Genomic DNA, 25707 nt, shown 5'->3' on the forward strand with positions numbered 1-25707 from the left:
CTGTCTCTCTCTTCTTGGAACAGTGAACTCCCCAGGAACCGAGTCCCGGACTTATTCCTCTTTGCATCTGCAGCCAGGAGCAGCTAGCTTTGTGGTTGGAAACACTCCAACCACAACCAGGCGCTCACTGTGGGCTTCTTGCTTGAGAGGATGGAAGAAATGGGTAAATAATAACATAATAATGAAAGTTCTTCTTCCAACAGGATTTTTTTGTGAGTCCTGTGTATTCAAAATCTCACTTAAGGTTAACAGAACTCTGTGACGGAGGCTCATTTATCCCCATGACACAGAAGGAAAAAACAGGATTTGAGAGGTAAAGAGCATATTTCTAAACCAGTGAGTGGTGAAAATCTAAATCTGCCTGATTCCAAAGCCCAAGTTCCCCACAACTACCGAGCGTACAAAGTCACGGATTGGTCGACCAGAAGTACTGCTGCACGGGTAAGGCGCGACCACCTTACCCTTCGTCACCAGACCCGTTTCTGAGCTTTGGCCGCATACTCCCGGGTGTACAGGCGACGCGTGCGCAGTGCAGTGGAGGCGCCCCCTGCCGGCCGCGCGCAGGAGACGGCAGCGGCAAAGGCGCGCTTAGTGCGCCTGCGCGCTCGAGGAGGCGGTGGCAGTTTTCGGTAGTGGCCCGGCGGTTCTCCGTGGGGCGGGCGCGGCCATGGCGCAGCCGGGGAAGCTGCTTAAGGAGCAGAAGTACGACCGGCAGCTGAGGTGAGCCAGGGCTCACCGATTCGGGCGGGCCAGCGGGTTCCTCTGCGTCCGGGCCGGGCCTAAACGAGCGGGCGGCGCGGTTGGGCCTCGGGCCTCCCGCCGGGCTGGGCCGGGCCGTGCGTCCCGTGCTCAGGGTTCCGGCCTGGGCCCCCGGTGCTTCTCGAGGGCCGGCACTCGCCTTCCCCGAGCGGCGCGCCTGCCCGCTCGCCACGCGGTGTGCAGGTCGAGGTGCACCGCCCCCAGCGTCCGCCGGGTCACCGCGGCGGCTGCCGGTTCCGCCTCGCTGTGCTCCTGGTTTTGCAGAATGAGGGGCTCGGGACTACCCCATCTCGGCCGCCGAGGGCAGCACCGAATGTTAGGTATTGTTCTAAACCGGCGCTGTCCAGTAGAAATATAATGCCAGTCTCATGTGAACCACATACGTAGTTATATATATATGTGTATATATAACACATGTATATATGTGTATATATAACATAATATTTATATTTGTAGTCACATTAAAAAAGGACAAACGGGTGAAAATAATTTTAATACTTCAGTTTATTTTGTTTAACCCAGTATGTGCAAAATATTACTATTTCAACGCATAATCAGTATAAAAAGTTATTAGAGATATTTTACAATTTTTTCATTCTGTCCTCAGAATCCAACATTTTACACTTTTGGCGCGTCTCAAATTGGACTAGCCTTATTTCTAGTGCTCAGTAGCCACATGTGGCTAATGGACTAATGGATATCTACTTAATGGACTGTAGGTCTAAGCCATTGGGCTAGTCGTTGGCTGCTTCCTCTCCCATGCCTTGTCTCCTAACACTCCCCATTCCTTATTTATTGAGCATTTTCTATGGGGTTAAAGGGCTTCCATGGTGGCTCAGCTGTAAAACATTCACCAGCAATGCAGGAGACCATCTACAATGCAGGAGACGTTGGTTTCATCCCTGCATTGGGAAGATCCCCTGGAGAAGGAAATGACAACCCACTCCAGTATTCTTGCCTGGGAAGTCCCATGGACAGAGGATCCTGGCGGGCTGTCGTCTCTGGGGTCACAAAAGAGTCGGACATGACTTAGAGACTAAACCACCACCAAAGGCAGCAGAAATAGCACAACCATATGGCCCCCCTCCTTTCTGAAGACCCACAAGCCAGAAGTTACAGTATGTCCCTAAGGACTGGAACTCATTTTCACCTCTGGCTTAGTGCTGTTGTTAGGGGCTTTATGCACTCAATTGTGAGAGCAGTCTTGAAGGCAGATATTCTGTCTCCTTTATAGATGGAAAAACTGACTCTTAAAAGTTTGATAACCTGCCCTGAGTATCCCATGTGTTTGAACCAGGATGTAAACTCAAGCCTTCTGGGTTTTCCAAAGCTGATAAGGTCTGCTCCCTGGGGAAAGGGAAAGGAAAGTTTCTGGGGAAAGAAGCAAGATGGTAGAGACTTTGTAACCAACTTGTGTTCTCTTGTAAATTCTTGGAGATCCTTGTGTTTTGGAGCAGAGATAACCATACATGACAGAGCTGATAAAATATTTTAGATTACTAAGTAACTGTGACAAAAGAGAGTTTTTGCTGAATCCAGTCCATTTAAGGAACAAACAGAACTATTTATTGATTTTGAAGTGTCAGAGGGAAGCAGGTACAAGCAAGATTGTGCCACCAGCTAGCAGTCAGCAGGCCCTGCCTTCCTTAGCCAGCAAGAGAATGGAGAGGATTGATTTTTGTTTGGGCCATTTCTTGAAACGTATTACCTAGAGATGCACCGATATTCTCTTAGGCTCTTTCTCCAACTACCCAAGTATCCATCAACCGAATATGCCAAGTGTCTTCTGTGTGCCCTACTTTCATAGGAAAAAAACAGAGGTTTCCAGTCTGTCTGGTTCTTGTAGACTCATCCTCCATGCATTTGACAGCTATTCAATGATTATTTATCCTGGGCAAGGCACTGTATCAAGCACTGGGGCTTCAGTGGTGAACGTAGGGAGTGGTTTGTGCCCTTACGGAACTTAGAGTGGAATGGAGAGATGGATGTTCAGCAAATAAAACGCCAGATGAGGCAGTTACAGTTGTGATTTACTCTGGAGGACGTACAGGCTGCATAATAGGAGAGGATATGCTTTAGACAACGGACAGGAAGCAGCTTAAAGTCTCTCAGTCCTCCAGGCTATGATATTTTTCTAATGATTTGGGCTTCCTCTGTGTTTCCTATACTGACAAGAAAAGACACATTAGACTTTCTGGGCAAAGGTAGCCATGTTAGCTCAGCTGTCATGATGCCTGTTTGATCACATATCTTGCCCTGTTAATGATATGCTGGTGTGACAAGATGTAACATGTATTTCAGGTTATAACACATTTCTAATCCTTATTACATCTTTCTGTTTGTTAATGTATGCATTTACGAGTCATGCTGTTAGAATTGGGAATAACATTTTAAAGCACTCCTGTAGAAGTCAGTGTGAAGGCTTTTCAGATGGTACTTCAGTTTTCTTGGTAAAGCTTGTCTCACTCTTGAACATGTCATGGTGGATCAGTATTATGTCAAGATCTTAAATTATACTGGATCCCTGTAACTTAAGGAGAAATAAAATAGAGGATGCATGTGTGCTCAGTCGCTTCGGTCGCTTCAGTTGTGTCCAACTCTTTGCAACCCTGTGGACTGTAACCCTCCAGGCTCCTCTGTCCATGGGATTCTCCAGGCAAGAATACTGGAGTGGGTTGCCATGTACTTTTCCAGGGAATCTTTGCGACCCAGGGATCGAACACGTGTCTCCTGAGTCTCCTGCCCTGCAGGCATATTCTTTACCCATTGAGCCACCTGGGAAGCCCAAAATAGAGAATGTTGTTGTTGTTCAGTCACCGAGTCGTGTCTGACTCTTTGCGACCCCATGGACTGCAGCGCACTAGGCTTCTCTGTCTTTCACCATCTCCTGGAGCTTGCTCAAACTCATGTCCATTGAGTTGGTGATGCCATCCAACCATTTCATTCTCTGTCGTTCCCTTCTCCTGCCTTCAGTCTTTCCCAGCATCAGGGTCTTTTCTAATGAGTTGGCTCTTTACAGGTGGCCAAAGTATTGGAGCTTCAGCTTCAGCATTAGCCCTTCCAATGAATGTTCAGGATTGATTTTCTTTAGGATGGACTGGTTGGATCTCCTTGCAGTCCAAGGGACACTCAAGAGTCTTCTCTAACACCACAGTTCAAAAGCATCAATTCTTCGGCACTCAGCCTTCTGAGAATAATAGGTTTTAATAATAATAGAGAATAATAGGTTTTAAATCTAAAGTACTTCTCTAATGTTAATAAATATAAAGACTTTCTGTTCTGTAAGTTATCTGACTTGAAAAGAGTAATGAACTAAGAGCTGAAAGACCAAGTGTCTAGTTCTGATTTGACCCCCGCTTTAACCATGACAGGCTCAAGCTCAGGTTACTCAGCTGTGTGATTCCCATAACACCTCCTGCTGTTCCTGTCTCACATGTGTGCCATGCTGCTCACATCAGTTATTTGATGCAAGAACACTTTAACGATCACCATTCAAATAAAGTTGTATTTTCATGGAAGTTTTTAACATGTTAAATTTGTGTCTTCTTTTGTAGGTTGTGGGGTGATCACGGCCAGGAGGCTCTAGAATCTGCTCATGTTTGCCTAATAAACGCAACAGCCACAGGAACTGAAATCCTTAAAAATTTGGTGCTACCGGGTATGATAGTTTTGTGGTTGTAAATTTACTTCTTTAAGGTTTTTAACCAGAAACATATATTCTTGACGGACTCTGTTTTATTTCCCAGGCATTGGTTCATTTACAATTATTGATGGAAATCAGGTCAGCGGAGAAGATGCTGGAAATAAGTATGTTCTATTCTTTTCAAATACATTCTTTAGAGAAGGCAGTGCATTGTCATGCGAGAGCAAGGCCTAAACCCCAGCTTCACCTCTCAGTCAGGGTGACTTGACTCAGGTGGAAAGTCAAGTCAACGCTGTGTTTAGGATTACGGCAAGGATGGAGTGAGTTAATATAGGTAAAGTGCTAGCAAGCTGTCTGGCAAATAGGGTGTTAGTAAAATATAGCCATCATTACTGTCTTTATTGTTGTTATTAATGCAAAGAGTAGTCATTATTCCTTAATTTGTGAAATCTGTATCCTTCCTAAGTCCTTGCATTGATTCCTAGGTATTAGTATGTAATTAACAATAATTATATTTTGGGATTATAAGAATAATAAGAACTGCCTTTTATTTGTGGTGTCTTCTAGGCTTGGTCCAGGTATCTCTCTTCCTACACTACATTGTCTCTATAAGAATGCCATTTTAAAGTTGGCTTGTATATCATTCTTTAAAGATGATCATATATAGACTGTCAGGGCATTCCCGAATTTGGATTTCAAGCTTCCCTTTTCAGGAGCTTGGAGTCTGGGTTCTCTCATGTTTGTCAAAAATCAACAACAATGAGTAAATACAAGGGAAATCAGATTTTGGTTCATATTTGGCTTGGTTATCCTTTCTTTGGGTAGAGTACCCTGACTCTGAGAAGCAGACTCAGATATGGGCCTCCGGACATGATAAGGGTATGTGTGGGAGAAAGCCTGAGTAAATCTGTTATAGTTATCTGAAAGAGCAGTCTAGCATTTCCCAAGGGTGGGTCTGTGGAACTTTGGTTCTAGGGAACGTTTATAGCTGTTAAATGGGCATATGGATTCCGTGGTCAAATTATAAAGTATTTCCTTAGTATAAGATTTTAATATTGTGTATTATATATGCTATTAATTTCCAAGAGAGGATATAATGCATGGTGTTTCCCAAACTTTTGAAACTTTCCTCCAGGGCAAACATTTTGGGAAACATTGATTTATTAGTCTGTCTTGCGACCCAGGGATTGAACCCGTTTCTCCTGAGTCTCCTGACCTGGGAAGCCCAAGATAAAGAATGTTGTTATAAGTTTTCACTCAGCTTTCTTCCTCTAGGAAGTCTATTATGCTCTAAAATTAAAATATACTTTGTTTTAAACTATGAATGAAGTGCACCAGGTATTACACCTAACCTTCCCTTTATAGTCCAAGAAACCATTAAAACTTTTTTTTATTCTATTTTAGTTTTTTCCTTCAGAGAAGCAGTATTGGCAAGGTAAAAATCAGTTTGTAATAGAATACAGTTGTATTTGAACACCTAGTGATGTCACTATATCTTGATTGCTTGAAAAGCTTTACTTTGAAAGAGGTTAACTGTTAAATTGTATTAGAATCATTATAACCTGGTTTTTAAAAAGATCTTATTATTTCTCTGAGAAAAAAATTAATTCATTTCTTTCTGATCTTATAAAGATTTATGTGCTTGGTAATTTAAGAACTTAGAAGTTTTATATTGTATCCTGTATTAAAGCTAAATACTAAGTAATGTTAATAGTCAGAAGTTGGGGTATTTGGGTTAAGATTTTTTACCAAGAGTTAGTCAGAATGTGTCTTATTTTTGTATTTCATATTAAAAATCTTACAGAGCCATATTGGTCAACTTAGTGTAGTATTGTGTACTACATAATGTATTATATAGTATTATGTATGTAGTTTCCTTAAAGACTGATCTCTCTTATACAGGATTGTAAATGTGGAAGGTTAGCATAAGTCCAAACATGACTTAGAATATCCCTGCCTGCTACCCAGAGTTTTCTGGTCATTTGCCTAATCAGAAAAGTAGAGTGCAAATCATGTAGTCATGTAAGAATTCTGAATAATGATGGTTTAGCTCTGTTTTAAAGAATATTATGGTTTAGTCTCAGTTTCTAAATTCTATGAAAAGCAGACTCTTCATATCTATGCATGGAGTTTGGGTTGTTTTACAGTCTGTTTGCCTGATCTGTAAATTAGGGGGTTACATTTTAACCAAATTTTTTTCTAATTAAAGTCAAATGCTTTGTTTTTTAAAGAACCGAGCTCAAGCTGCCATGGAATTCTTACAAGAATTAAATAACGATGTCTCTGGGAGTTTTGTGGAAGAGGTATATATGTTATTATTTCTGTACAGAAATATAATTTTTTAGTAATTCAGAGCCCTAGGAATTTAGAATTTTAATCTTTGTATTTTTATGTTGAAAGTTGAATTATTTTAACATTGGAGTCTAGCATTTGCCTCACTTGTTCTAAAAAAGCTTAACCATTTCTGTCATATTTAATATGATTGTGAAATTGTTGGATTTTCTTTCCCCTGTCCTATTTAGAGTCCAGAAAACCTTCTAGACAATGATCCTTCATTTTTCTGTAGGTTTACCATTGTGGTTGCAACTCAGCTTTCTGAAAGGTAAATTTTTAAGTTAATTTGTTTTTATTTTAACCTCTTATTAGATTTGCATAGTTTTGTTTTCTCTGCAGAGTCTATGGTTTTTAAATTCTTCAATTCCATAGAAACCTTTAATTAGAAGTGGTCTAATTAAAATCTCCAGCATTAAAAACATAGGGAAGAGAAAAACACAGAGATGTGAAACTTAGAACGGTTAAATTGAACATTGGTTATTTTTTTAGTGGGAAAAAAAAAACAATTAATTATAGGGAGTGCTTGGGGGTAGATAAATAGGTTTTATAAATATTTTCTTCTTTATTATAGAAATGTTTTTCAGTAACATTCTCCCTAATACGAAAGACAAGGCTTTCATATCTCTCTAGTCCAACAGATATACTTACTTTGAAACTGCTGCCTTGTGGACTTGCTTGCTTTTCAGCCTATCTTTATGTAAATATGCTGTTTATATGAATGCAAAAGTTATATCTTTGCATTTATTATTTAGTGAGGAAGTTGCTTCATTTTAAGGCATTTTCATGTTGGGCATCTATCCATTTGCTTATGTTCTTGTCTATTATGCCTTCTTTTACAGTACATTACTACGTTTAGCAGATGTCCTCTGGAATTCCCAAATCCCTCTTTTGATCTGTAGGACATATGGACTAGTTGGTTATATGAGGATCATTATAAAAGAACATCCAGGTAAAAATGTTGCACATATGGGGCTTCCTGTTGGTTGTTTTAGCTATAATTTTAGGAACTTGATAATTTAGAAAGTCAGTTTGAAATCACAAAGTTAATTTATAGCAGCACAACTCTGGTTACAGGTTCAAAGTGCTAATCAGAATCAGTAGGCTTTAATCTTCCTATTTCCTTTACTAAGCATTATAGAAGGATACAAAGCAGGAGATAAAATAGGTACAGCTTCGTCATGTTATTAGGAGGCCTGGCAGCTCTGCAAGTACCTAGCTTTTTTTGCCTCTTAGCCTACATAGGGCATATATGGCTGGCACAAGCAAGAGCCAAGGAATGTGGGTCACATTGATACAGAGAGGTTACACTACCTTTTCCCCACCTGTTTTCTATTCTATTCTTATATAGGCCTCAGGCTCCCCCAGTTGAGGTATAATTCCACACAACAATCAAGGCATTTGACTAACTACTGTTCCAAGGAAACTGTGTTAGTAGGAGACTAAAGTCATTCAAAGGCAGGCTTGCATCAACTCAAGTTCCTTACTTACACAATTTTGATCTTAAATCATCATAGGATTTTCACTCAGGACTCATACATTGCTGTGAGCCAGGTTGTCTGTTAGTGCAGTGATAGTATCACTGAAGAGTGATGTCTGCTTGGGAAGCTGGGGAGTGGCTTTTGGGGATAAGCTTTTGGCAGTGGGGCAGGGTCATTTAAGAGTTGTGAGAAGAGTGATGAGGTAAACATTTTGTTTTAAATGGGTCACTCTGAAGCCCGGTGGAGAATGAATGGATTTGGAGGGACAAAGGTTGGAGGCAAGGATTGCTTTTAGATTTTCAGCGGTCTAGGTCTGAGAAAGAGAGAGAGACAAAGACAGAGAGAGCATCCTTGACTGAGGGCAGATGTTATAAGGATAGGGAAGAGGGGAGAGATGATAATGAAGGTTAAGCTTGCTAGCTGTATGCTGGCCTTTATGTGGGTTATTTCATTTACTCTTTTCCAAATCCTTATAAAGTCGATACTATTGTATCTGCTTTTTATAGATAAGGATGCTGAGGCATAGAGAGATTAAGTTATTTGCCTAAGGTCACACAGCTAGCAAGTGACAGAACTGAGCCTCCCTCTAAACACTCACTGAAATTACACACTTTCCCGTACTCTCCTCTATGGAGGGCTGTGTACGAAATGACAGCAGGATGTGGGGAATGACTGATAACTGGGCCGTGGAAGCTTGAAGTCAAGGAAGACCATCACATTCCTAAGGAAGAGGTATAGGTAGATGGTGATGCTGTCTGTTGAAAACCATAGGAGGAGGAAGGGTAGGTTTTTGGGTGCTATCTGAACACATTTTCATCTTTTCCGATTATAATAACAAGAAAATTCTGTGCTAAAGGAATCTTTGTTTTATTTTTATTAATACTGTAGTCCACTTACGATTTGTGCATTTAGTAAAATATAAGTTTATATGTAAATTTAACTCAGTAATGAACAAAACAGTGAGAAAAAGCTGTAGGCCCTGTGTCCATTTAAAAATTACAGATTTCCTAAGTTCCTGTGATATATATGTTGCCAGCAATATTGCTAAGGAAATAAGTTTATCTTTCGGGATTATTTGGTTCACAGTAATAGAATCTCATCCAGATAATGCCTTAGAGGATCTACGACTGGATAAGCCATTTCCTGAACTGAGAGAACATTTTCAGTCTTACGATTTGGATCATATGGAAAAAAAGGTTGGTGGTGTGTGTGACTTTTCATTTATAAGTATACTGAAAACTTTTTTTTTTGACCTAAGGTTTTTGAATTACAAAGTGAGAAAATATAAACCTCATCCAGGTCACACAGTAACAACATTGTACCTAATTTATTTTAAATAAATCTATCTTTCCCCCAAATTTAAAAACTTTTTTATTGAAGAAAAGTACATTAACTGAACATATCTGTGTAATCAACACTCAAGTCAAGAAATTGGACTTTGTGTGTGTGTGTGTGTGTGTGTTTGCCTGCCATGCAGCCTGTAGGATCTTAGTTCTCTGGCCAAGGATTGAACCTGTGCCCCTGCAGTGGAAGCAGGGAGTCCTAACCACGGGATTGGACACTCACATGTACCAGAAGCCCCCTTCATGGTTCTTTTCTCCTAAACAAAGAGATGTACTTTTTAAAATAGTTTGAATGTGGGGTGGGTGTTTGTTGAAATTGACTCCTGTTGAAACTTATTTTTAGAGTTTGAGAATTACCAAGGCAACTGCATATTTCATTATAGAAATAATGATATTTATAACAGGCCATGTACTTTAAGGCATATATATGTATTTTCCTACCTACACGTTAATTAAAGTGCAGGTATTTGGTTCATCAGCAAACGCAGAAAAGATCCCTTGTCCTTAGTCTAGGCTTGATGTCTGAAATCAAGATGTGAAAGTGAAAGTCGCTCAGTCGTGTCTGACTCTTTGCGACCTCATGGACTATATAGTCCATGGAATTCTCTAGGCCAGAATACTGGAGTGGGTAGCCTACCCCTTCTCCAGGGGATCTTCCCAACACAGGAATTGAACCAGGGTCTCCTGCATTGCAGGCGAATTCTTTACCAACTGAGCTATCAGGGAAGCTCTACTTGAGCTTTATTTCTTTTTTTTAAATTTTATTTTATTTTTAAACTTTACAATATTGTATTAGTTTTGCCAAATATCGAAATGAATCCGCCACAGGTATACCTGTGTTCCCCATCCTGAACCCTCCTCCCTCCCCATACCCTTCCTCTGGGTCGTCCCAGTGCACCAGCCCCAAGCATCCAGTATCGTGCATAGAAGTGATCCCTAAAAGTATAGTCTTTGAGCTTTATTTCTGAGTGGCAGTCTCTGAGACTGTTTTCTGAATGTTAAAAGGAACAGTTGTAGTATATACCTGCCTTACAAGGATTAAATTGGACACTGCGTCGAAAAGCTTTGTTAAGCAATTTTTATTAACCCAGTTCATTTTTCCTCCATTCATTATTCCACATATACTGAGAGATGCAAACATGGTGGAATAATTGAGTAAAGTATTGTTGAATTTGTTGAAAATGATACGGTGTAGTGAAAAATAAATGTTAACTAATACAGATATTTTCTTTGATTGTTTTATTTTTAGGACCATAGCCACACTCCATGGATTGTGATCGTAGCTAAATACTTAGCACAGTGGTATAGTGAAGTATGTCCTTTCTTTCTTTTTTTTCCCTAAGATTTATTTATTTATTTGACCGTGTTGGGTCTTAGTTGTGGCATGTGGGATCTTTGTTGGCACACGGGACTTCTGGTTGCTTGTGCACAGGCTTCTCTAGTTGTGGCGCGGGCTTAGTTGTCCCACGGCATGGGAAATCTTAGTTCCCTGACCAGGGATTGAACCCACATCCCCTGCATTGGAAGGCGGATTCTTAACCACTAGACCAGCAGGGAAGTCCCAGTATTTTCTTTCTTGAGAAAGGACATTCCATATGTGACTGTATTTTTTCAGTTTATTATAAAGAATTTCATTGGAGGGAATGGGAGACTGATATTTTTTCCTTATGGGATTATAGGAAAAGTGGATGTTTTTCAGTTTGAATCTAGCATTTTCTCTTTTGATACTGACATTTTTATTAACAAAATGAAATTTGAACAAATGTCATTCTGAAACTGGCAGTGAGGAGTGAATGTAGAGAAATGACCCACACTTTTTGTTTTCTATCAAGTCAGCTGGTTTCACTGAGGTATCGATTTGCTGATGCAATCTCATGTGGATGGGGAAATTGGCAGGAAACTGGACTTTTAATTTCCATATCTTGAGTTTTTGCAACTATATTTAAACTTATTTAACCCAATTTAGACCAATGGACGAATACCTAAAACATATAAAGAAAAAGAAGACTTCAGAGATTTGATTAGACAAGGTAATTTGGGATTTGATTAAACCTCGTATAAAGTTTAAAAAGATTGCTTGAAGCTAATTTTATTGGATTTCTGTCAGCACTTTTGTTGGATGATGCCATCATGAGCTTTTATTTTATTTTCCTCAGGGGAGGTTAAGGAACCACTCCTTGTGTAATTTTAAGAATGAATAATGATAAGCTGTATTTCTTCTTAAGGTTCAGTATCCAATCCTCCCTTCTGAATCTGACAAAGTTATTTCCTTAATGTTGGGGAAGGAGAAGGAATGAAAAGAAAAAGGCTGTTCTTTGCTAACTAGTTTCTATTTTAATAGGAATTTTAAAGAATGAAAATGGGACTCCAGAAGATGAAGAGAATTTTGAAGAAGCTATTAAAAATGTGAATACAGCACTAAATACAACTCAGGTATTAAGAGCTACTGAAGTATTCACCAGTGAAAGGTGTTTTCTAAAGTCCTCATAGGTGAAATAGTTGATTTTAGTTTTAATTTAATATTTCTTAAATTGTATAGTTGGTTAGAAATTAATATTATAATACAGCTTTAATCTTCTTTTATTAGATTCTGTATTGTCCTTGTTAAAATGGATGTCAGTGCTTCAGCATATAATAGTTATGCAGTAATTTACATAAATTAATTGTTTGAAGTACATGATTTGTGAGTAGTAAGGGTTTAGGGGTAGGAATTATATAATGAAGGTGTTACTTTGCTAGTCCAAATAGTGTTGCCTGAAAAGTTAAATCTTACTGTGCATTTGCTTTTATTTTTTTGCATTTGCTTTTAACAGTAATTATTTGAATACACTGGAAGATGTTCTTAATAATATCATATACCTTAAAAATTACTTGGAGGACTTTATTGTTGAAGTTTGACCAGTGAAGTTTTGGGGGAACTTTGGAATAACAAAATTGGTAGTTAAAATTTTCTTATAGTTTAAAACAGCAAAAAACGCTACCTTTCAAGTTAGGAAAGCACTTAAGGTGTCATTACAAACTTTTTGGAGACAGTGAGGTTGTGTTGCTGAGTGATTAAAAATATGTGCTGTGTGAACCACACAGTTTTCTGGGGTGATAGAAATTTTCTAATGTCTCAATTGGAGTGATGGTTAAAAGTATATGTATAGTTACAAGAAAGCATCAAATTGTCATTTAAGATTTGTGCATTTCACTGAATGTATAATTTACCCCAGTTGAAAAAAAACAAATAAGGTTCTGTGATTGGGGGACAGTGAGCTAAGCAGACAGACAAATGTACTAGGTACTGTGAACAAAATTAGAGCAGAACAAAGGGGTAGAGCATGAGGGGAAGGAGGAGGTCTGGGATCGGGAGGGACCAGGGAGACTTTGAAGGAGATGTGTTTAAGCAGAAGCCTAAGTGAAGTGTGACATGCAGAGGTCTGGAAGAAGAGGTTTTCAGGCTGAGGAAGTACAAGTACAAAGGCCCAGAAGTGGGATGATGCCTGGCATTTGTTCAAGGATGGGTATGAAAGCCACTGTGATTGGAATGAAGTGAACAAGAGGGAAAGTGGTGGGAGGAGTTTAAGTTTGGAGAGGCAGAAAGGGCCCCATCATAAAGGCAATGCAGGCCACTGAAGTGTTTTGAGCAGAGGAATGAAGTGACCTGATTTATATTTCTAAAAAAGTTATTCTGGCTCTTTTGAGGACAAAAGACTCTAGAGGGGAGTGGAAGCAGAGAGTTACCAGTAAGAAATTTCTTTTTTCCACATAACAGTAGAACCAAAGCCTACAATTTTTATAGTTTTTATAACATATGATGTTCTTGCTTGCATTAAAAGTTCTTAATTTAACTATCTTGCTCTTTTCAGAGTGCTTGTCTTCTTCTACCATCACTAGATAGGGTATACGGGTTTCAGATTTTTTATAAGCTGAAAAAACATGAAGGATTACAAATCTAGCTTGTCTGTTTTCTTCGTTCTGTCTTCAAATATAACTATAAAAAGATTTACTTAGACTCCTTCTTTACTCCATATATGATGTAAGAAAATAGGTCAGTCTTTAAATGCTAACAGGAGTGGACAGGAGGGGATTTTCTTCTGTTCTCTCTTTCCCCAACAAATCTCCATCTGGTGATAATTCTGAATAAAAGTCCAAACAAATCAGAAGTTTGTATTTGAACTTATTTGGAAGATTACAGTGAAAATAAAGGTGGGCAAATTCTTAGTATAGGTTAATGTTTTGTGTTCCTTTATTAGATCCCAAGCAGTATTGAAGATATATTTAATGATGATCGCTGCATAAATATCACCAAACAGGTAACAACAAATAAGTAAAATTAGTAACCCTTAACCTTCAGGTCAAATTGAGATGTCACTTAATATTAATTTTTTTTTCTTTTTTTTAGACTCCGACATTTTGGATTTTAGCTCGTGCCTTAAAGGAATTTGTGGCCAAAGAGGGTCAAGGAAATCTACCTGTTCGAGGCACAATTCCTGATATGATTGCAGATTCAGGCAAATATATAAAACTTCAAAATGTGTAAGTCACCTGTCTTCAAGCTATGTAAGAGAAAAATCAGTCTGTTTATATTAGAGAGGAACATGTTTTATCAGTCTACCAGAAATCAGAAATCAAATGAAAGTTTGTTATAATCTCATTGCTTTAAAAATAAGCTAAAAAACTTAGAGGGCAGATTTATTTTAAAATAAAATTTATTTTATTTTTAAGAATTTATTTTATTTTTAAGAATTAATTTTAGGTTCACAGCAAAATTGGGCAGAAAGTATAGAGAGTTCCCACTTAGTTTCTGGGCGTCAGACTTTTTCTTTCATATTTCAAGATAAACCCAACATTTGAACACTTAATTCTGTGCAATGAACCGGTCTATGTATTAACTAGTTTAATATTCACAAATATCCTATGAGAGAGATACTGTTATTGTCCCAGTTTTACAGGTGAGGAAACTAAGGCATAGAAGAGGTAATTTATTCAGGGCAGGACAACTGGTAAATGGTAAAACCAGGATTGGAATTCATGAAACCCAGATCTGTACTCATAACCATGGCTCTGTCCTCTTTTATCTGTAATTTAAAGCTTTCAAGACTCTAGTTTTTGATAACTTTTTTGTCATTAATGCTTCATAATTTAAAGAGTTCATGACTGTAGACAGACATGTGCTATCCACTGTCATAAGGATGGGTCTCAATAGATATTACCCTTGTGTATCTTTGGGTATGCTGAGGATGAATGCAGGGCCACTGGCCTGGCTTCTTCAAGGGCCAGATAATGTCACACAGAGAAGGTCTTTATTCCATAGACAGATTGTACTCTTCATGTCAGTCATTCTCTTAACAAATCTTTGTTGCCCTAGCCTAAAAGTTCAACTACTTAAAACTTGGGGAAAGTCAGTTGAGAGAAAGAAGTATGACCTCATATCAGAGGTGATCAGCTTAACACTGATCATCTCTACAGGGTGACCATCTCAAGTTTTACATGGATTTGTTAGATGGTCGGTTTTGAAGGGTTTAACTTTCCTTGGACTTGACCAAGGAGATTGAAAAAGTGAAGTCGCTCAGTCATGTCTGACTCTTTGCAACTGCATGGACTGTAGCCTGCCAGGAATTCTCCAGGCAAGAATACTGAGTGGATTGCCATTTCCTTCTCCAGGGTATTTTCCCAACCCAGGGATTGAACCCGGGTCTCCCGCATTGCAGGCAGACTCTTTATCATCTGAGCCACGAGGGAGCTTAAGCATGTTCTTTTTTTAATTTTTTTATTATTATTTTTTAAGCATGTTCTTTTGCAGCATATTTTGTTAGGTCCTCTATCAGAGAAGCATGGATCATGGACTTCTCCAGGAGGGCAAGTTTTAAATTAGGTGCTGTTAATTACTCAGAGATCCTAGGTATTAGGTGAAGTCCCAGAGTCCATCACCAGCCACTAACAGGTGCTACTGGTAGCATTTCCATGGCATTGTCACATTTCATACATTGCCAGATCAGTATTTTTTTCATGAAAGGTAAAGACATTTTTTTGTTTGCTTCATGGTGATATTTAAATCTGGCAGTTTAAATATTTGTTAATAGTAGCTTTTTGTTGTTCTTTTCCAGTTACCGTGAAAAAGCAAAGAAAGATGCTGCTGCTGTGGGTAATCATGTTGCCAAATTGCTTCAGTCTATAGGCCAGGTAAGCTGCTGGGCACAGTGCCTTTGATAGACAGTACAGCTCCACATGGGCCGGATTGCATTGCATAAACCCAGCCAGGAAGGGCTCAGAGAGAGGGTGTGGCACTGGCTCAGACCTTCTGCAGAGGGTCTTTCACTTGCCTGCCTAATGAGAAGGCCAGTCATAGTGACTGGCTTTGTGCTGCACCCTCTGTTGATCTTCTTTTACATTGGAGCAAAATCTGCATTTATCTCTTTACAGGCACCAGAGTCCATTTCAGAGAAAGAATTAAAATTACTCTGTAAGTCACCTTGACTTAAATTTCCTTATTTTGTTTGATAAAAATTGTGACATGGGAAATGTTCCCAGCAATTTTAAATGGTTGAAATTAACATTTTTCCATGGTCTCAGTGGTATCAATATAGGTAATTATTGGGTAAGGTTTTTTTCTCTCTCTCATAATGAAAGGAGAGGGTATTCTAGGACTGATCAGAGATAGGTCGTATCTGTATTGATACACTGAAAATCATCAGTAGTGCAGAATTGTTTTTGGCTTATTAATTTTAAATAACTTGGAAAAGTCTTATCTAAAGAGTTTGGGTATGAAGTCTTGAGTCACATGTACATTGACAAGATTGGTTTAAATACTAATTTTGATCAGTATTTGATCAGACTGTTAGAATTAGGAATTTCGCCATTTAGTTTCGGAGTGGCTAGGCTCCTGGGGTCTCTTTGATAATTCTTCAGTAGGCCCAGAGTATTTAAGAGTTAATTTAAGAATAATAAAGTCTGTTTCATATGCCACCTGGGAGTTTTTCCCCGTAGCTATGACCTCTCGTTTCTGGAAAAGCATGTTTTGTATGTTACCCATTCTTAAAATATATGTGTCCAAATTATCCATTTTAAGATTCTTCAGCAATGTTTGTTTAGGCTTAGATTTAATGTTTTGTTCCACTACTAATCTTGCGCCTCGTTTATGCATTAGTATTTGTTCTACTACATTATATGATACCAGATTAAAAGCTGGATATTGGGTATTTGAGAGTATTTGAAGGTATTTGGGTAGTATTTTGGTCTCTCTACTGGAATACATTTGAAAATTCTCATAATACAAAGTTTTTTGTTTTTAAAGCCTTAACTTATACCCAGAGCACACTATATATACCACTCTCCTTCAGGACTGCTTATCCAGAATAATAATAAAAATTACCATTCATTGAGCCTTGTCAGGCTTTCTGCGAGGTATATACTTTATACAGTTGGAATTCTGATCCACAGAACAACTCAAAGTTAAAAAATATTATTTCTGTTTTACAAATGAAAACTGAGGCTCAGACAGGTGCTGTCACCCACGTACTCAGTGCTGAACTGAATGTAATGCCAAGAACATGAATTTAAGATGGCTTGTGTTGTAGTGCCATTTCTGCTAACCATTAGAGCCACTTCTTCATATTTCTGTGTCTGTAAAGAGAATACACAAAATTTTCTGTTCTTAATCAGGATATTAGTGTATCTTAACCATTTACTTCCATCATGCCTTCCCTGTGTTCAGGCAGCAATTCAGCATTTCTTCGAGTGGTGAGATGTCGATCCTTAGCTGAAGAATACAGCTTGGATACAATTAACAAGGATGAAATTAGTGAGTAATAACCTTTTGATGCTAGGTTATTAATTTTAAGGATATGATATTTTATACATATTGTATGACAGTATGTATAACAGAGTGTATGGTGATAATATAAAGGATAATATAAATATTTATACTCTAAATTTTATTCTGTTAGCCTGTCCAAGTGGTAGTAATTTCAAAATATAAAACTCAATGTGCTGTGTGGTGCTTAGTCGCTCAGTCGTGTCTGACTCTTTGCGACCCCATGGACTGTACACCACCAGACTCCTCTGCCATGGGGCAAAATACTGGAGTGTGTTACCACACCCTCCTCCAAGGGGTCTTCCCAACCCAGGGATTGAAGCCAGGTCTCCCACATTGCAGGTGGATTCTTTATCATCTGAGCCACCAGCAAAGCCTATAAAACTTAATGTACGTATATATAATCATATTTAGGTTACTGAGTAAGTTGTGTTATATGTAGAAGAGCTAAATTTAGCATTTTACTACTTTATTAGAGATTATGTGGCCATAACTAACTATCCATAATACCACTGGGTTTTATTTTAATAATATATTTTCCTTTATTTTACTATTATGTATCATTTTCTATTTTATCATTACAAAATATTTAAATTTTGTGATAGAATTACCTTGTATTCTGAAACTTCAGTATATAGTAAATTCAGTTTTTGCTTGTTTTTAAATCATGAATTACCCAAATTACACTGAAATGTTTTTCCTTTCAGTTTCCAGCATGGACAATCCAGATAACGAGATAGTATTATACTTAATGTTACGGGCTGTTGATAGATTTCATAAACAGCATGGTAGATATCCAGGTAAGGATAGCAATTAAATTATCAAATACAGTGAAAATATTTTTTTTTGGCTTCACAGCATGGCTTGCGGGATCTTAGTTCCCTGACGAAGGATTGAACCCAGGCCAGAGCAGTGAAAGTTCCAAATCCTAGCCATTGGACTGCCAGGGAGTTCCCAATAAAATCTTAAATAAGTACTTAAATGGAATGAAATCTTAAAGGGCTCTTGGGGTGTTGACAGTAGTAGATGCTTGAATTCACACTGTAAACAGTTTACACATGGTTCATCTCAGTGAGGCCAAGTGTAACCAACTGCAAACAGTATTTGATTCTGAACTATTGCAGGGGACTGTTGGTTGGTTGCATATAGGATAAAACTTCCTGCTAGTTTCTATAGTTGATTTCTAAGATTCACACTGAGTTTGATTTGGTAGAATGGGAAAATCACAAGAAGTATGCCAGTGACTTCTGAACTCAGAACTCTGAAGATGTTTCTTTGCTCAGTATCTATTTTTTGTTATCTATAAATGTAGTAATTGGGGAATTGGCATATGCTCCAAGGTCTTCAGTTGTCCAGGACATCTTTATTAAGATGATAGTTTTAATTGTGCAGGATTATTGCATAGCAGCACATTCTGGGTGTGTCATAAAGCCTGTTGCCCCAACTGATGTAGTATACCCAACGAGTTGTAATGTTAATGAGCAAGCTTACCAGAAAAGGAAAAAGAATGAAACAGCAAATAAATGTACTGCTTTATTTGTATTGTTTGCTTAGAATGTATTTTTTGTTATCTTCTGCATAACAGACCATCCCCAAATTTAGTAGTTTAAAACAATCCATTATTGTGTCTGTGACTTTGAGGATTGGCTAGGCTCAGTTAGATAGTTCTCCCTGGGGAAAGGGGATCCCATGGAGATGCATGATGCCTAGGGCTGGAGTCGTCCAAGAACGGAGGTGCAGGACACCTGGGGCTGGGGTCATCCATGAAGACGTACCCACTGACGTGTGGCACTTCAGCCAGGGTACTGGAACTTCTGGGCTGCTCAGGCATCTGTCATCCTGTGGCTCACTGGGGCTTCCGTTCAGCATGGCAGTTCGAGATTTCTTACGTAGTGGCTGCCTTCCCCAGAGTTAACAGTTCCAAAAGACTCAGGTTGATGGCACAAAGCTTTTTATGACTTGGCTTTTGAGCATCACTAATGTCCTATTGGCTTCACAGAGTCAGCTTAGATTAAGAGTGGAAGGGGGACCACATGAGGGCATGAAGAGGTGTTCATTGGGGAGCCATCTTGGGAAATTAGCTATTATATAGAGCACAGACTTTGGAGTTAAACCTAGGTTCAAATCACTTCTTGTCTTCTTGATCTTGGGTGAGTCACTATTTCCTTCCAAGTCTCAGTTCTTTCAGTATGGAATGGTGATAATAAAACTCTTGTTAGATTGTTAGGGTTAGGTACATGATGTATGAAAATCACTTAACACACTGCCTAGCTTTTTATAAGTACTTAATAAAAGGTTCAGTTCAGTTGCTCAGACGTGTCCAACTCTTCGCGACCCCATGAATCGCAGCACACCAGGCCTCCCTGTCCATCACCAACTCCCGGAGTTCACTCAGACTCACGTCCATTGAGTCAATGATGCCATCCAGCCATCTCATCCTCTGTCGTCCCCTTCTCCTCCTGCCCCCAATGCCTCCCAGCATCAGAGTCTTTTCCAATGAGTCAACTCTTTGCATGAGGTGGCCATAGTACTGGAGTTTCAGCTTTAGCATCATTCCCTCCAAAGAAATCCCAGGGCTGATCTCCTTCAGAATGGACTGGTTGGATCTCCTTGCAGTCCAAGGGACTCTCAAGAGTCTTCTCCAACACCACAGTTCAAAAGCATCAATTCTTCGGCGCTCAGCCTTCTTCACAGTCCAACTCTCACATCCGTACATGACCGCAGGAAAAACCATAGCCTTGACTAGATGGACCTTTGTTGGCAAAGGAATGTCTCTGCTTTTGAATATGCTGTCTAGGTTGGTCATAACTTTCCTTCCAAGGAGTAAGCGTCTTTTAATTTCATGGCTGCAGTCACCATCTGCAGTGATTTTGGAGCCCCCAAAAATAAAGTGTGACACTGTTTCCACTGTTTCCCCATCTATTTCCCATGAAGTGATGGGACCAGATGCCATGATCTTTGTTTTCTGAATGTTGAACTTTAAGCCAACTTTTTCACTCTCCACTTTCACTTTCATCAAGAGGCTTTTTAGTTCCTCTTCACTTTCTGCCATAAGTGTGGTGTCATCTGCATATCTGAGGTTATTGATATTTCTCCCGGCAATCTTGATTCCAGCTTGTGTTTCTTCCAGTCCAGCGTTTCTCATGATGTACTCTGCATATAAGTTAAATAAGCAGGGTGATAATATACAGCCTTGACGTACTCCTTTTCGTATTTGGAACCAGTCTGTTGTTCCATGTCCAGTTCTAACTGTTGCTTCCTGACCTGCATACAGATTTCTCAAGAGGCAGGTCAGGTGGTCTGGTATTCCCATGTCTTTCAGAATTTTCCACACTTTATTGTGATCCACACAGTCAAAGGCTTTGGCATAGTCAATAAAACAGAAATAGATGTTTTTCTGGAACACTCTTGCTTTTTCCATGATCCAGCAGATGTTGGCAATTTGATCTCTGGTTCCTCTACGTTTTCTAAAACCAGCTTGAACATCAGGAAGTTCATGGTTCACGTATTGCTGAAGCCTGGCTTGGAGAATTTTGAGCATTACTTTACTAGCATGTGAGATGAGTGCAATTGTGCGGTAGTTTGAGCATTCTTTGGCATTGCCTTTCTTTGGGACTGGAATGAAAACTGACCTTTTCCAGTCCTGTGGCCACTGCTGAGTTTTCCAAACTTGCTGGCATATTGAGTGCAGCACTTTCACAGCATCATCTTTCAGAATTTGAAGTAGCTCAACTGGAATTCCATCACCTCCACTAGCTTTGTTCGTAGTGATGCTTCCTAAGGCCCACTTGACTTCACATTCCAGGCTATCTGGCTCTAGATGAGTGATCACACCATCGTGATTATATGGGTCGTGAAGATCTTTTTTGTACAGTTCTTCTGTGTATTCTTGCCATATCTTCTTAATATCTTCTGCTTCTGTTAGGTCCATACCGTTTCTGTCCTTTATCGAGCCCATCTTTGCATGAAATGTCCCCAGTAAAGGGTAGATGCTACTATTTTGAGGACAAGGAATAATGATAGTTTTTAAACTAGAGGGATTTAACAGTACCTGGATATTATGGCAATGACATTTTTCCTTCCAAGTAATAATAACAGGTTCCCTTTGGAGACATCATAGTTTGATCATTAAGAACTGCCTGGGCTCATGTTGCAGTTTTGCTACTTATGAGCTAAGTAACTCAGGCAAATAACCTGATCTCTCTGTGCCTCAGTTTTCCCATCTGTAAAATGAAAATAATAATAGTGTCTATTTCACAGGGTTGTTGTGAGGATTAAATGAAGTAATATACAGATGGTATTTAAAACAATGTCCAACGTCTATTAATGCTCCATAAATGTTACTTATTATTATAGCTTTATGTCCTTAGTGTTATTTAATCTCCTGGAAAGGGTAATAAACACCATAACTTTTATAAAGGATGTGTGTGTGTGTGTGTGTGTATAGGACATTACTTTCTCATTTATTCAGTTCTATCAAAAAATCATTGAGCACCAACTACGTGTCAGATAGTCTTCTAGATACTGGGTATAGAGCCCTGAACAAAGCAGATTTGTCAAATTCAAATTTTTAATAGGTCTTTAGATGGTTTCTTTGATTGATACAGGTTTGTGATAGTTGCAAATATTGGTCTCATACTTTCCATTATTTTTGTTCTTATTTCAGATTTATAGTTTTGACTAAACAGCTAACACTGGATTAAATAGAAGAGGCAGTCAACAATTTTGAATCATGTATTTATTTCAATGAAAAATAATTTATATATATATATATATATATTTTAGGAGTGTCTAACTATCAAGTTGAAGAAGATATAGGAAAGTTGAAGTCTTGTCTCACTAGCTTCCTTCAGGAATATGGATTATCTGTAATGGTGAAAGACGATTATGTCCATGAATTGTGAGTATTTTTTTTTAGGGAATATAAGAGACAGTACTGTTGTGTCATATGGCTAATTGTGTTCCTGTCTCCATCCTTTCCTGTAGTTGCCGATACGGAGCTGCTGAACCACACACCATTGCTGCATTCTTAGGGGGTAAGTTCCAGAGACGAGAAGACTGTCACCTGTTGTTAAATAGTACAGTTGTGAAGTTTTGTTTTCCTAGCTGTTTTAACTAGGGAGGTCAGTGTAGCACAGTTGGTTTCCCTGCTTTCCATCTCTCCCACTGCTGTCCTGAAGTGTTAATTAGTCTTTCTAAGGCATAGCTCTGAGTGTTTCTCTCACTTAACTAACCTTCTGACCTGCCAGTACACACATTTACACTATAGTAGTCCTCAGAAAACAAATCCAGAGTCCTTTATTCTGTGTTCTGGTTTTACCCAGCCTTTCTTTTCCTTGTTTTTTTCAAGTTACTTGCTTTCCCCCTAGACATGCCCTTTGATTTCCTGCTCCTTGAATCTTTACCCCTCTCCGGACCCATTTGCCCTAAATCTCCCTCTTTCTTCCATGTCTAAAATCTATCTGTTTTTCATGACCCAACTCAACAATATCTTCTCTTTTGTAAGACTCCTTGGAGGCTGGAAGTTTGAGATCAGGGCCGGTATAATTGGTTTCTGGTGAGGCCTCTCTTCGTCTATTCATGGCTTGTAGGCAGTCAACATCTTGCTGTGTGCTGTAACCTCTTTTCTGTGCAGGAAGGTGAGGGTGGATGGAACAGAAGCTCTCTAGTGTCTCTTCTTCGAAGGCCCCTCCCCATGACCTTAGTTACCTAATTACCTCCCAAAGACTATCTCCAAATACAGTCACATTGAGGGTTAAGGCTTTAACATAGAAATTTTGGGGTACATGCCTTTGGTCTACAACACGTGCATCCTATTATTATTCTGCACAAGTCACTTCTTTGGGGGCTTTGTTTAAATATTATCTTCTTTGTGAAGCCATTCCTGATACCCTGATTTAAAATAGTCCCTCCTCTTGCACTCATATCCCCCCCACCCCTTGCTTTTTCTCCTTAGCTCTTAGTCACTTGACATTTTACTTGTTTGTAAATTCTCTTCCTCACTACTGAAAAGATCCATGAGGACAAGGATTTTTGTCTTTTGTTCCCTGCTGTATCCCTAGTGCCTACTAGGACAGTATCTGGTACAGAGCAGAGTCTGATTTTTTTGAATGAATGAATGTGAAAGCAGAAGCTTCAGATTATAAAAGATGAAAAATTGTTTTCTTAGTTGTTTTTTGTTGTCGTTTCTTTATTTTCTATTGTTCTGTTTTGAACGTGCATGCGTACCAGTTGTTTGACTCTTTGTGACCCCATGGACTATATAGCCTGCCAGGCTCCTCTGTCCATAGAATTTTCCAGGCAATAATACTGGAGCAGGTTGCAATTTCCTTGTCCAGGAGATCTTCCTGACCCAGGGGTAGAACCCAAGTCTCCTGTGTCTCCTGCATTGCAGGTACCTGGGAAGCCAAGTTGTTTTGAATAGTAACTTTAAAACTTGTTACTCTCTCTATATACTCAGACTGTTACTGAGTATAGCAGTCTAGCAGTATTTAATATAGATCTTTTCCAAATTACAAATATTCCTTTAATCCCTTTTTATTATAAAACATGTACGGGGTAAAATTCAAATGCAACAGAAGGGTATCCTTTGAGAATCTTTTCTGTCTTTAAAAAAGCCTTTTTAAAAAAATGCAGTAGTTTATAATACTGTTTGACTTTTTCTTGCATAATATTTTTTGCCAATATTTTTAAACCACCATAATTTTAAAAACTTCTTTCTTTTAAACTATGGTATAATATTTCAAGGTGTGAATGTATAGAACAAATTTTTATTTCCTTTAATAACATAGTTATAAAAGCTTATAGTCCCTTGTTTTGATCTGACTCAGTAAGTTATGTCTGTTTTGGATTACTGTTAAACATCTTTGGTTTTGGAAAGGAAAGGTTTTCTTTATAGAATTGAGTATTTTTATATTTATATAATTTTTTAAATTCTTTTTCAAAGATTTGCTTTTCTCCTTTTTCCTTGCAGGAGCTGCTGCTCAAGAGGTTATCAAAATAATCACCAAACAATTTGTAATTTTTAATAATACTTACATTTATAGTGGCATGTCACAAACTTCAGCAACTTTTCAGTTGTAGAATAAGCACCCTATAGTGTGTTAATGACTGAAACTGTAATTGTCTTCAGGTTGTGCCCTAGTCTGTCAAGTTCTGCTAGGGAGAATTGTTAAAATTGTTTCCTTAATAAACATTTTTCTCATTTGTAATAATGTAATCTTGTTCTTTGCGGGGGCAGGGAGCTGAGGTGGAGAGGAAGGAAACAGTTTTCTCAGAGAATAAAAGTTATCCATTCCTAATTGAGTTCATTATTTCTGGCTTGCTATTTCAAAGTTACTTATAGAAATGGATTACATTAGAAACAGCTTAAAATATTTTTTTCTTAGGCTTAAATAATGAATTTAAGGCATGTGCAGATTTTAGCTGTGGAGATCTTTGTACCCATCACTATTTGCTAAAACTAATACAATTTAAAGAAAACACATTTCAAATGTATAGTTTTATCAGAAAACAAAAGCAGGCTACAAAGGGGAGGGAGAGGGAAGACTGGAAGAGAGGAATGAAGGCAGGGCTTGGAGCTCGTGTGCTATGCTATGCTAAGTCACTTCAGTCGTGTCCGACTCTGTGTGACCCCATAGACAGCAGCCCACCAGGCTCCCCCGTCCCTGGGATTCTCCAGGCAAGAACACTGGAGTGGGTTGCCATTTCCTTCTCCAATCCATGAAAGTGAAGGGTGAAAGTGAAGTCACTCAGTCGTGTCCGACTCTTAGCGACCCCATGGACTGCAGCCTACCAGGCTCCTCCCTCCATGGGATTTTCCCGGCAAGAGTCCTGGAGTGGGGTGCTACTGGGGCTCGTAAGGCCTAGTCTTAGTCTCCACGTCTGCATACACCTGCTGGGCCTCAGCGACTCTATGGCCAGTTCTAAGTTCTTGAGGCAGACGCCCCTCTAAGGAAAGAAAGCCCTTTACATGGAGAGCGGTGAGCTTAGAGGAGTTCTCGTTTCACGTTGTGACTTCCCACCACTTAACAGGCGCACAGTTACTAAACCCCGGCCCTTTGGAGTGCTGGTGAGCGGCTGCGCGCGTTTGACTCCGATTGGGGGCGGGACGGCCGGAAGTCCCGCCCCTCGGAAGTTCTCCCGCCCTCTCGGCGGGAAACGGTCCGGCGTCAAACTAGGCACGCGTGGAGGGAGAAAGGGCGAAACCCAACGCGCTGCGACTTAAGGATAAAGGCCACAGACTCCACTCTGCGCCTTCGGGCCCTGCCTCATCCCCTCCTGGGAATCCGCCCGTCGCCTCCTGGGAATCCGCCCGTCGCCTCCTGTGGAATGTCTGGGGTGCGTTACACC

At 39.2% G+C, this 25707-nt stretch overlaps 1 protein-coding gene across 6 annotated transcripts; it reads left to right on the forward strand.

The window, feature by feature from the left end:
* Window positions 1–599: 599 nt before the first annotated feature.
* Window positions 600–24566, forward strand: NAE1 (NEDD8 activating enzyme E1 subunit 1). Of its 6 annotated transcripts, none has more exons than XM_027516363.1 (20): window positions 600–720; window positions 4314–4417; window positions 4506–4566; window positions 5807–5837; window positions 6634–6705; window positions 6925–7004; window positions 7576–7685; window positions 9301–9410; window positions 10807–10869; window positions 11524–11587; window positions 11899–11990; window positions 13796–13855; window positions 13945–14078; window positions 15629–15725; window positions 15966–16005; window positions 17257–17343; window positions 18063–18155; window positions 22141–22255; window positions 22342–22391; window positions 24329–24566. In XM_027516363.1, the coding sequence occupies exons 1-20, from the start codon at window positions 668–670 to the stop codon at window positions 24436–24438; spliced, it is 1626 nt and encodes a 541-aa protein (XP_027372164.1). In that variant the 5' UTR covers window positions 600–667; the 3' UTR covers window positions 24439–24566. The 6 variants fall into 6 exon arrangements, with proteins under 6 accessions (XP_027372164.1, XP_027372166.1, XP_027372168.1 ...); XM_027516365.1 differs by having other exon boundaries at window positions 601–720; window positions 15650–15725; XM_027516367.1 differs by having other exon boundaries at window positions 614–720; window positions 6969–7004.
* The last annotated feature ends 1141 nt before the right edge of the window (window positions 24567–25707 follow it).

The sequence above is a fragment of the Bos indicus x Bos taurus genome, chromosome 18, assembly GCF_003369695.1.
Source record: "Bos indicus x Bos taurus breed Angus x Brahman F1 hybrid chromosome 18, Bos_hybrid_MaternalHap_v2.0, whole genome shotgun sequence".
Classification (NCBI taxonomy): Eukaryota; Metazoa; Chordata; class Mammalia; order Artiodactyla; family Bovidae; genus Bos; species Bos indicus x Bos taurus.

Excerpts from the sequence above, each read along its gene's own strand:
- NAE1 (XM_027516363.1), top strand. The coding sequence starts at position 668 with ATGGCGCAGCCGGGGAAGCTGCTTAAGGAGCAGAAGTACGACCGGCAG. Across the intron at positions 4,567-5,806 it reads GGAGAAGATGCTGGAAATAA|TTTTTTCCTTCAGAGAAGCA; the intron begins GTATGTTCTATT and ends ATTCTATTTTAG. Across the intron at positions 17,344-18,062 it reads AATTAACAAGGATGAAATTA|TTTCCAGCATGGACAATCCA; the intron begins GTGAGTAATAAC and ends TTTTCCTTTCAG.